At 40.6% G+C, this 12,117-nt stretch overlaps 1 protein-coding gene across 3 annotated transcripts in view; it reads left to right on the top strand.

Moving 5' to 3' along the window:
• Positions 1 to 12,117, top strand: part of AGL (amylo-alpha-1,6-glucosidase and 4-alpha-glucanotransferase) — a 55,803-nt gene that overhangs the window by 29,880 nt on the left and 13,806 nt on the right. For all 3 annotated transcript variants that reach the window (XM_090050168.1, XM_090050167.1, XM_090050169.1), the window contains exons 21-28: positions 724 to 854; positions 2,274 to 2,410; positions 3,083 to 3,216; positions 3,572 to 3,747; positions 7,269 to 7,371; positions 9,227 to 9,452; positions 9,949 to 10,060; positions 10,403 to 10,538. In XM_090050168.1, the coding sequence (XP_089906294.1) occupies positions 724 to 854; positions 2,274 to 2,410; positions 3,083 to 3,216; positions 3,572 to 3,747; positions 7,269 to 7,371; positions 9,227 to 9,452; positions 9,949 to 10,060; positions 10,403 to 10,538 (1,155 nt within the window). The remainder of the gene's footprint in view (positions 1 to 723; positions 855 to 2,273; positions 2,411 to 3,082; positions 3,217 to 3,571; positions 3,748 to 7,268; positions 7,372 to 9,226; positions 9,453 to 9,948; positions 10,061 to 10,402; positions 10,539 to 12,117) is intronic.

Here is a 12,117-nt window from a genome sequence, read left to right on the forward strand (position 1 = left end):
AACTCCTTCCCATAAGACTATTTCTCAGTTTGTTTGCTGCTTTTAGAGTAGACTAAAGTAGACGGTCAGATGGTTTTCTATTCAACGTTCTGTTTAGGTTATTACATTTTTCTGTGTGGTTTTCTTAAAAGAAACATACACAGCCGTCTGAAGAGCAACGGATGTTAAGTTTTGGGAGCAAGATCTATGATTTGTAATTGTATGATCCTGAAACATGCAATACTTTACTTACTATTTTCTGTGCTTACAGGGTTTTTCCCATGATGGATAGTTTCACTTTTTGAAATATAGTTTTACAAGATTTAAAATTTAATGCAAGACCAAGGCTAGATATCAGGAGACACTACTTCACTGTCAGGGTGGCTAGGAGCTGGAACCAACTTCCAAGGGAAGTAGTGCTTGCCCCTACCCTGGGGGTCTTCTAAAGGAGGCTAGACAGTCACCTAGCTAGGGTCATTTGACCCCAGGATTCTTTCCTGCCCATGGCAGGGGATCGGACTTGATGATCTGCTTACATCCCTTCTGACCATATCAACTCTGAAACTACGAAGAAGTTTGTGTTTGTTTTTAATGGGACATTGTAGTTAGGCTTGATATTTAAGTTCCTAAATAAGTGGCCAGATCTTTAGTTAATGGAATCTCTAGGACACTCAGAAGAATTGTTCATGAAATTTTATATAATTTATATGCATTCAGTTAAGTCGCATTGTTTTTCCTTCCCAGTATTGCATCTAAGTTAACTTTGGCTGATCTAAATCAAGTACTATACCGGTGTGACGCTGAGGAACAAGAGGATGGTGGAGGATGTTACAACATACCAAACTGGTCATCCCTTAAATATGCAGGTCTCCAAGGTAATGAATCAGTTAAGTTTTCTTGTGCAGTGAATATTACCTACATCCAAATATCAAGATGATTTTATATCCTGGGCACCTGTTCTCTTCCCTTTTAATGGATAATGCCAATTTGCTTCTGCTTGACTAGGCTACTTGGTGCTGCCTTTCAGAGTATAGCAAAATCAAAGTGAGGTAAGATAATGAAACATTTTTAATGCTCTTTTAAACTGAGGAATGAGTTTCTGTTTTTTACCCTGCTATCACTGTTGATAATCTATTAGGAACACTTTAAGATTGTTTAACATGTGGTTACTTCTAGTCAACTTATTTGGAAAACCACAGACTTTAACTAAAAGCTAAAGTGGAAGTGGCAATAGTTAAAATGTTTTATTAAATGTTTGATTTGCATTATTCCATTTAATCTATAATTATTATAATAAGATTTTACAGCTTGAAGCATGGACAGTTCTTTGCTCTGTCTACACAGTGTTTTGTGTCTTGGATTTATAACCAGATCAGTTGAGCTGTGGCAGACAAGTAGTACTGCCCACTCAGCAAGTAAAATTTGCCACTGGAACATAGTTGAAAAGGGTCCATCCATTCCTTGTCTCAGTACTGAAAGGTAAATCAATTTTAAGCCCTCAGTTCAGCAAAGCACTTCACTAATTCTCAAGAATGTGCTTACATCAGTGGTGTTTCAGCATAATCTTAGGACAGCGATTCTCAACCAAGATGCCATGAGATTCTTTTAAGGGTGCCAGCCAATATTAACACTGTTAAGTATGCAAACACTTTCATGTGATTCACAAGATAAACGCAAAGGCCATGTCCAGAGGAGTGCGGATGTTTGGTTCCCCGGGGAGAAAGAGCAGCGGCTCAAGGTGCAGCACACCTTGTGCCGCTGCTGCTTGTCCCTGGGGAATACCTGTGTCATACCCTTTGGTGCATAGCAGGTTACCGTGAGTGGAGTAGGGGAGGGTAGGGCCAGCAACTATCCTGGCTCCGGCAGCCTTACCTGGGAGCTTCAGGAAACTGCAGCCACAGCACTTCTGCAGTTTGGAGCCTGTCTGGCAGCTGGAGTGTGGCTCAAGCGGGCCAGGTTCTAGTTTTGGGCCATGTGTGCTGCAGCCACATGTGCTACCCCACTTTTTTCCACGGGGGTTTTTTGACCAGAGGGTTGAAAAAAAACCCTGTGCTGCAAGGTAGCAGTGTGGGAAACACTTGAATGTGCGGTGTATGGTGCCACAGATGGGTCTACAGTCTACACTGGGTCTACAGTGTCACATACTAATTGCTATCCAATTAAAACATGTTTTAGTAAAAGATCTTTAGTTCAGAACACTTCAGCATTACAGTTTTGGATTTACTTCTGGAAACTGGAATCATTTGTGATTAACATTGGCAATTATAATTAGGTGTGGTGGCTTAATTTTTCAGGGTTAATATCAGTGATGGCAGACATCAGACCAAAGAATGATTTGGGTCATCCATTTTGTGATAACTTGAGGTCTGGAGATTGGATGATTGACTACGTTAGTGATCGTCTAATTTCACGTGCAGGAGCCTGTGCAGAAGTAAGTGAACAAAGTATTCAATGATTAATTTCCTTCTTATTTATAGGCCATACTTACCAGGATGGCAATGGCTTATTGCTTTTTATTTTTTTTAAAGAGCCTCAACACACACATTTTACAATTTGGTAGCCAAAATTACCCAGATATTCCACACTTCCTTGTCCCATACATGTGCAAACAGATTTTTCAGCTCTTTGCACAGCCATGGTAAAAAACACAGCTCTTGCCAGGATACCACTCGCCCAGTTTCATGGACCAGCTTTGAAGTATGGAATCCCTGGAGGTTTTTTCAAAGGAAAGGTCACTGCTACATAAAACTGATTTTTTTTTTATTTTTTTTTTTCTCTAAAGTTGCTCAACTGCTTTAGGCCTGCAGCTTTACCAGAAATTCTATTTGAGGCAGACATCAATGTGGAAAACTTCAGTCTGAATAAATATATTTGATAACAGTACAAGTAATTGAAAACAGGGCCCTATAGTGGGACATGTCAGGAAACATTAATCCAAGATTGTATTGAAAAATCAATTAAAGCTTCAAAAGCAAAAATAAACTATAACAGATGTGTCAGGTTTTCAGTAAAACAAAGCATGACTGTAGTAGCATTAGTCCCCTGAATGTACCACTCGATAGCAGCCTGGAGTTACAAATTTTTAAAAACATTATTCTAATAGGTCGGCAAATGGTTGAAGGCCATGTTCATCTATTTAAAGCAGATACCACGTTACCTTATTCCATGTTATTTTGATGCCATATTAGTGGGTGCATACACAACTCTTCTAGATGTGGCATGGTGTCAAATGTCTAGGTAAGTTTGGTAAAAGTAAAGGTATGTGTTTACATTGTTTCTTACAATTTGTGTATGCAAGTTGGCTGTTTAGACACTTTTTTAACATGCTTGCAACAAAGGCATTTGGGCTTACTACTGCGTTTAAACCAGAGTCCTGCTCCCATTGGCTGTAAGAAAGTATACACACAACTTTAAGCAGATATTTTTTTTAAATCATTTCAAAAGTGTCTTTCAACTGGAGCATATTTATTAAATTGATTTTTAAACTAAGGCAAGAGGTGAAATGTGTGAAATGTATGCGAGTTTAAATTGTGAAGTTACTGAATTCAAAGGAACATTAGTAGTATTATTTATTCAACTGCTTTGATTACAGCTTTGTTCAGAATGGATCGACCTTTGTTAAACACCTGGCCTTGGGTTCAGTCCAGATGTGTGGGATAGGAAAATATCCTTGTCTGCCAAATCTATCTCCTGCCTTGCATGATGTCCCTTATAGGGTGAATGAAATCACAGAACAAAAGGAACAGTGCTGCGTTACTTTGGCAGCTGGTAAGTGCGGAGACAAATCACCAATGTTGAACGATGTTGAATTTATTGATCCTCATCAATAAATTAAGCAACTGTGACTTTGATGCCTGCACAGTTGGATGGGTAAAAAATCGGCTGATAGGGTGCACCCAGAGAGTAGTGGTGGACTGGTTGTACTCCACCTGGCGAGATGTGAGCAGTGGGGTACCCCAGGGCTCGGTCCTTGGGCCCGCACTGTTTAACATCTTTATCAGCGACTTGGAGAAGGGGGTGGAAAGCACGCTGTCCAAGTTTGCTGATGACACTAAGATGTGGGGCAAGGTGGGCATACTTGAAGGGAGAGAGAGGCTGCAAATAGATTTAGACAGACTACAGAAGTGGGTAGATGAGAATAGGATGGGGTTCAACATGGACAAATGCAGAGTGCTGCACCTTGGGAGAAGGAATCCACAGCACACATACAGGCTGGGGAGTTCCCCTCTTGAAAGCACAGAGGTGGAACGGGATCTAGGAGTCATTATTGGCTCCAAGATGAACATGAGCCTCCAGTGCCAGACCACAGCCAGCAAGGCCAGCCATATCTTGTCATGCATCCAAAGGTGCAACTCAAGCTGGTCCAGAGAGGTGATACTCCCCCTCTGTGCGACTTTGGTCGGGCCGCAGTTGGAGTACTGCGTCCAGTACTGGGCGCTGCACTTCAAAAGGGATGTGGCCAGCCTGGAGAGGGTTCAGAGGAGGGCCACCCACTTGGTGAGAGGGCAGCAGGACAGGCCCTTTGAGGAGAGGCTGCAGGACCTGAACCTGTTCAGCCTCAGCAAGAGGAGGCTGAGGGGGGACCTGGTGGCTGCCTACAAACTCATCAGGGGAGATCAACAGCAAATAGGTAGAGGCCTTTTCTCCCCAGCACCGCCTGGGGTGATGAGGAACAATAGTAATAAGCTGGTGGAGAGTAGGTTTAGGTTAGCGATCAGAAGGCAATATTTTACAGTTAGAGTGGCCAAAATCTGGAACCAACTTCCCAGGGAAGTGGTCCTCGCCCCTACCTTGGGCAAATTCAAAAGGAGGTTGGATGATCACCTGTCTGGGGTCTTGTGAACCCAGCATTCATTCCTGCCTGTGGCAGGGGGTCAGGCTAGATGATCTGTTCAGGTCCCTCCTGACCCTAGCTACTATGAAACTATGTGGTTTTGCAAATAGTGCAGTTCCTTTGGTCTTGTGGTTCAGGCATGTTTACTGTGCCTGCAACCATGAAGTTTAGATACTATTGCACAGTACTAATAATAAATAATGTATTATTTGTATGTAAATGACAGCTTTCTCTCTTCACTGCTTTTATCTGTTCTGACATGAAGATTTGCTTATTCCATTTATTGTTTATTCTGTTGCTTGTTTGTCAGTGAGAAGCATTGCCAGGCAACATTTTCACTGTTGGTAATGAAAGATGAAAATGTATTGTTGTTCATGCTGTCTTGAGTTGTAAACATCATAAACTATTTCTAAGTCTGTTTTGACACCTTTTAAGTTCCAAAGTTATGTTATCTCTTTCACTAAAAGAGCTAGGTAGCTGAAATGCATTGGGTCAGTGGTACCCAACTCATGCAGCCCCATCGACAGAATGAGTAGTGCAGGACTAGTCAGTGGGCTGAATTAATGCTGCCACCACTCCCCTACCTCCAAATTTTCAGACCCCTGGAGAAATCTCCGAGCTAAATCATGGTTAGCCCTGCATTAGGGCATGCTTCCCATAATACATCTTCGATATATTTTTTCTTTAATCATGTTCCTATTTTCCTCACCTACTGCCCTTTTCACTTCCGTGATGGGGTTTTTTCTGTTGGATTGTTTTCAGTGTAAACAAAGTAGATTTTTTTATCTTCAAACTGGAAGTTCTTTGCTGGTAATAAAAAATGTATATATTCAGAACAATATTCTTCTACTTTATGCTAATCTTAATTCTATAGCAAGCCCCCATGACTGCTGTGGCACATCATATCCTAATTCTTTAGTGAACTGAAAGTTCCCTGTCCACCTGATTCTCCCGTCATCATGGAAAGTAATATAGAAACTGTGGGACTGCATATATATATAGTAAAGCTATATAAATCACATGTATTTTTATAGTGTTCAATAGATTGATTTTCTTTAAATAAATACTAATGTGGAATGCAAAGGAAAGGAAATTTAAAATACACTCTGTTCTGAGTACTGTATGTATTACAGTGTAAAGACAGAGGCTTACCTCTAAGTTCAGATAGAAATGGCATTTGGTGGGAAGTATAGAACCTGAAACTGATTTGTTAATAGTTCTCCTTTAAATTACCAACTGTTTACTTCTTGGCCTCTGCTTCTTCATAGTCTTTTTTTTCTTCCTTTCCTTTCTTTTCTGTCCTCCTCTTCCCTTAAAACTGTCCCCTTAAACCACTTCTTTTGTGGTTTTTTTCCTCATCTCAGCTGTTCTTTTCCACCTCTACTGGAATTCCATTGCTGCAGCTCCTGGTTTCTAAGCAATATTCCACTTGTCTTTTCGTCTCCTGACAGCATAGTATAGCCATTGAGCTCTTTAAATGGGCAAAAAGTTACCAAATGGTAACTTGAGTGGAACAAAGGGTTTGAGATTAATGTGCCCTACACACATTACTAGCAGTTATACATACCCCTTTAAGTTTTTTAACTCTTTTACATATTGTCCTTCTGGTGTGCTGTTGCCATAATCCAGAGATTCCTACACTTTTTTCTGATTGCATATCCCCTTCCAGATTTATCAGCTGCCCCTTTACCCCTACCTGCATTTATGTTTTAACCCCTTAAATGCTGATTATTATTATAATAAAAATTAAATCCTCAATTACACAGATTCTCCTGTGTGCCCCCCAGAGATGTCTTGGTGGGGTAGGCGTACCAGTTTGAGAACCCGTGTCATAATCAGTTACATTACTGTTTAATCAAAGGACAGGATGTTCTGTTTAGTAATGCTTGTGCATCTTTTATGATAAAATGAGCTAAATGTTTTTTAATTAGTTACATGCTTTCGAGGAAGTATGACACTGTAAAGAAGTCTGATGTTCTAGCTGCTTAACATAATCTCTGATGTAAGGTTTAACATTTCTAACAGATAACTAATCTAGTAGTGGGAAAAGTGGGACTGACTTCATTTCTTCTCCCAGCCTAATTCACCTATGTTTAGGTACAGGAATACTACTTGTTTTGAACTTATGTTTACTTTCCATGCTACACAGACTTAGCAGTGTGATATAATGCTGTATGCTGTTGACATCATAATTTCTGCTCCATAAATTAGAAGTTGGACATGATTGTTCTTTAAAACGTGAAATTCATTTTGTCAGCACCAGCTTTTTTGTCATTCTTTTGGCCCCTTCTCTCTCCCTCCATTATTTATTTTTGCTGTGTATTTTTAGGCCTTTTGTGTTTGGAATACAAATATCAGTACAAATATTTTAACCTTTTGGTTTGTATGTGTACTTTATATTAGCAAATTTCTATACTAAGCAGTCTAACAGCTGTTCGTCACATTTACTGTTCAGGTTTACCTCATTTTTCTTCTGGTATTTTCCGCTGCTGGGGAAGAGATACGTTTATTGCACTAAGAGGTTTAATGTTGGTTACTGGCCGTCATCTAGAAGCAAGGTAAAAACGATTGTAATCATAACTCTTTTGAAACAGTTTTGTCAATACTAACCTACTTTAAGGGGGGAGCCTTTCAGTGTATGATGAGCAGGAGGTACCTTGATCTTAAAACTGAAATGCTGTATCACATTTATCTTGATCTGAGAGGAATTTTTGAAAACTTAGTAGATGCAATGAAAAATGACTTAACACAGTTCTCATTGCTTTTAATGTTGGTGTAATGGAGAGCTAGAGGCTCCCTGTTACTTTTAGGGGAAAGATAGAGCAGACAACTCCCTAGGAAACATTGCACCTGATGAGCTGGCTGCAGGGAATAGGCAGCCGTGGGGCCAGAGACTATCAGTAGCCATTGCAGTGCTCCCTGCTCTACAATAGGGCAGAGCCCTACTACATGCAACAAGGGCACTGCCAAAGCAGCCAGAACAGTGGTTGCAAGCTGCTCAGAGAGCTATTCATCAGGCCCTGATTAGAAACCCCTGTGGGTGCCTGGGGACTGGAAGGGGCAGGGTTTGCAGAGGCTTATAAACGCGGGGGCCAGAGAAAGGAGGTAGTCTGGCCCGCCTGTTGCCAGGGAGAGGAGCTTCCTGCAGGGGAAGAACTACCTGAGGAACCCTGAGCCAGAGAAGAAAGCAGTGAGAGCCTGGGGTGGAGGCTGCTCCCAGAGTCGGGGCTGCTCCAGTTGGAGGGGGGGAGGTTAGGGGGGAGAGGTCTTCCTCTTAAAGCAGTAGTGTGCTTTTCCTTTCGTAGTGTTTATTTGCCTAGGAGGAGATGTTTGTGTTGTAGCCAGTGGGCTCACTCTTTGGTTAAGTTATACTGGTGGACCAGAATGGACTATTGGGGGAGGTAGGATGTCCCAGTCGTGCCCAAGAGGCACATGGTGACTTTGAGCCCTTGCAGAGGCAGGGTTCAGGGCAGTCAGAGCCTAAGACCAAGGGGGCTGGAGTGCAAACCTGAGAGGGGCAATAGCACGCATGACGCCAAGACAGCCAGACCATAACCCTGTGAGGGGTAGAGCTGGGGCTCACTCTGGGACCTTAGGGCAGCGTTCCTTTCCGTTAATTTGACTAATTACAACAAGACATGGCAGGTAAGAGGGAAAGAAAGAGATCTAGGGGGCCAGAGTGGGTGTAAGGGCTGTGCGACCAGCAGGGGCGTCACAGCCACCCCTGGGGCCCAGTTCTTGTACGGTTGGTTTGAAGCTGATATTCAGTTTGTATATGCCCAACTTAGTGCTCACTGCTCTTGCACTACATGTTGCTTATTCTAACCTTGAGTAAATTATAGTTAACACATTTTTATCTTCAACATAAGTTGCTTTTTTAATTTTTGGAAAACAAAGTTTTGGAGAATCTCACTCTGACTTGAAATGTTGTATTAATCTCTTGTAAACTTGGTGACTGCTACCAGTTATGTGTACTAAGGCTGGGAGTCGGTGATTTTTGTGGTCATTGCAAATTAACGTTTACGTATGAAATGTTTGCTCATTTGCCAGGTTTTATACTTAGAAAACATGTTAGGTTTGTGGACATGCTCCTGTCGTTGCTTTTAATATTTTTATTTGTTTGCTGTGACAGATTGCAGCTAAGAAAGCAGGGAAAGAATGTGTGGGTTTGTCAAACTGTAATTCATTATGTGAATTGTCTGTTATGCAAAGTGTCAAATAACTACCTACCAGCCTTTTCCTACAGACCTGTTCTAGATCCTGATCTTACAATGGGATCTGCAGTCCTCTAGGGTGGGACTGTTTTCCCTTTTACAGTTTATTATTTGGAAACCTTATTACCTTGAAAATAATTCAGTCTATATTGGCATTTGATATATTACATACCTTGTTTTTCTTTCATTACTGTTTCAGGAACATCATTTTGGCATTTGCTGGCACGCTAAGGCATGGTCTTATCCCCAATCTTCTTGGCCAGGGGATTCATGCCAGATACAACTGCCGTGATGCTGTGTGGTGGTGGCTTCAATGTATACAGGATTACTGTAAAATTGTTCCAAATGGTACAGACATTCTCAGGTGTCCTGTTTCTAGAATGTATCCTAAAGATGACTCTTGTCCTCAGTCTGCAGGCACTTTGGTAAAGATAATTTATAATGAGCTGTTTACAACCATAAACATAACTGTAAATGAAACAGTTGCCCAAAACACTTTTATGGGTGTTTAGAGTCCTCCTTTTGGTCTTGTGGAAGTATACTATTTTTTGCAGCATGTATTATTCAGAAACAGTATTAAAAGGCTTTATAACTTAAATATTCTCCATCATTTTATGGTGCAATATGCTAGAATAGAAAAATGTTCCACTTCTGAATAGTTTCTAATACATTTGATGGCATGCATCACGTGTTTGGGTGGGGGAAGTTGAGTAGAGCTTTTTGAAAAAGGAAAGATTATCATAAGTTTTAATTTTTTTATTGTTGATTTCAAGATTTAAATACAACTTGGTCAGCACTAGTTGACAAAGATGCTGATTGGATGTCTGATGGTTTTAACATATATAATAAATTAAGTGTTGATATCTGGACATTTCATTTAGCCTGTCTTTTTTTTTCCCCCATATCATCCAAACAATCCAGGATCAGCCATTGTATGAAGTGATACAGGAAGCAATGCAACGACACATGGAAGGTATACAATTCCGAGAAAGGAATGCTGGTCCACAGATAGATCGGAATATGAGGGATGAAGGTAGGTAACTAGTTCGTGCCATTTAACTTATTCTATAGATTACTTAATATGAGACTAAAAATCAAGAAGGTAGTTCTTTCCCTCCACCTTTTTAGTTGTTTGGAATCTAACTTTTTGAAAATATAATTTTGCATTCCATGCCTCTAACAATGTATAAATATGTGAGAATAAACATTTTAATTTATAGGTATTCTTGCATGCGTACTCTAGAAATACAAGTACAACCATTGCAAAAGTGTGTAACTAGTTTTCAAGAGAGGCCTTGGTGGGTTCAAAATACATTTTGTTCTATGTCCTGTTCAGAATCTGGCCAACTTCAGGTGTGATTTGTTTTCTTGGTAGGTTTCAATGTGACTGCAGGTATCAACCATGAAACTGGCTTTGTCTGTGGAGGCAACCGCTTTAATTGCGGCACATGGATGGATAAAATGGGAGAGAGCGAGAGAGCTCGCAACAAAGGAATTCCAGCTACTCCAAGGTAAGCGTATTTGTCCTGTTGGGGATGTGGGCTAGGCCACCACATGACATAGTAGCCCTTACTAATTGGGCTAATGAGGACAAGGACAACTAATTAGGGGGTACAAAAAATGACAAAAGGATGTGCAGATGGGTCAGAAGTTCAGAAAAAGTGCATCCTCAGAGGACACTGAGCAGAGCACCCCACACAGCGCCCACCGAGTCTCAGGCAGCAAGAGAGCCAGCAACCTATTGCCCAGTGGTGTTCCACTGGAGGTGGGATGGTGTTCTGCTACTCCAAGGTAGGAACTACTGGTGGTAGAGACTTGAATAATTTTGGATTTTTTTGAATAGTTAAGCTCTTGCTTATATTCTTCTCTTATGATCCCACTACAAATAGATGATAAATGCTCTCAAATATTCTAATACTTCTGAACTGTATTTTCCTCTTAAGGAAGTGTAAACAGTAACCAAGTGATACCATGCATATTTGAAGAAATAGAACATTGTAGAGCATAGTATCTTGCTGACATGGATTCAGTTCTGTATGGCAAATTAACATTTCATTTCAATATCGAAGCATGTAACAGAAAAAAAATAAATCACAGCATTGTAACATTAGCTAACTGGGAAAAATAACTATTTAGATCTTTCAATGAGTAGTAACCAACATTGCTCCCTATTAATGCTTACAGTAGGATTTGAGTACTTCTGGTATAGAATTTCAAGTATTTGTATAAGTTCGTTTTACCCTCCATCCTTAATAGTAAAATAGTCTTAGATAAACACTGTATACTGCAAACATATTAATTTTAAACTGATTAAATTAATTTAAAAACAACCATTGTTACTACAGTATAACCTCATAAATCCAGTTTTCAAAATTCTGGAATTCTCAAAAATCCAGTACTTCTTAAAAATACACTACACTGCAGAGTAGTAGCAGCAGCTGGTCCTGAGTGGCGGCACGGGGTGGTGAATGGCAGCAGTAGCTGCCATGTAAAAGCTTCCCCCTCCACGTCCAGGGCGTGGTAGCAGCAGGTGGTCGCAGAGCAGGGGCGGGGAATAGCAGTGGCGTGTCCTCGAGGAGTGACCGCATGCTGTTTTAAAAATGTGGACTTTTCAAATTTCTGGCAGGTCCTAGGTCCCAAGGATGCCGGATTTATGAGGTTATACTGTATGTGCTTGGAAAATGCTGCAGGCTTTCTGGTTTGTTGCAGTTTAAGAGCAGTGATATTGCTTCCTTATCATTTGCCAGCTGATTGAGAGCATCCATTGTTTGCCATTTTATAAAGCCTTCATTGTCTTTCCACTATTGTATTTTATTTGTTTGGTTCTTGAATAAAATGAATGAAAATGATAGTTCTACATGTATGAAAGCCTGTTTTCCATGTCTTCTGCCATCTTGCTAAATTGAAATAATAACCTCCACAAAGGAAGAGTGTCTTGTTCAGGGAAAAAAAACAACAGTTGACCTTTTTAAAAGATACAGAAGCACCCTAAAATTGACTTTCCTTTCCTTTCCCCCCTTCTCTTTCCCCCCAGCCAAGCAAGGGTTCTGTACCTCAGAGGTGCTTAACAAATTGGGCTTTTGGATTTTG

The sequence above is a fragment of the Crocodylus siamensis genome, chromosome 5, assembly GCF_052110815.1.
Source record: "Crocodylus siamensis isolate JL-2025a chromosome 5, ASM5211081v1, whole genome shotgun sequence".
In the NCBI taxonomy this organism is placed as follows: domain Eukaryota; kingdom Metazoa; phylum Chordata; order Crocodylia; family Crocodylidae; genus Crocodylus; species Crocodylus siamensis.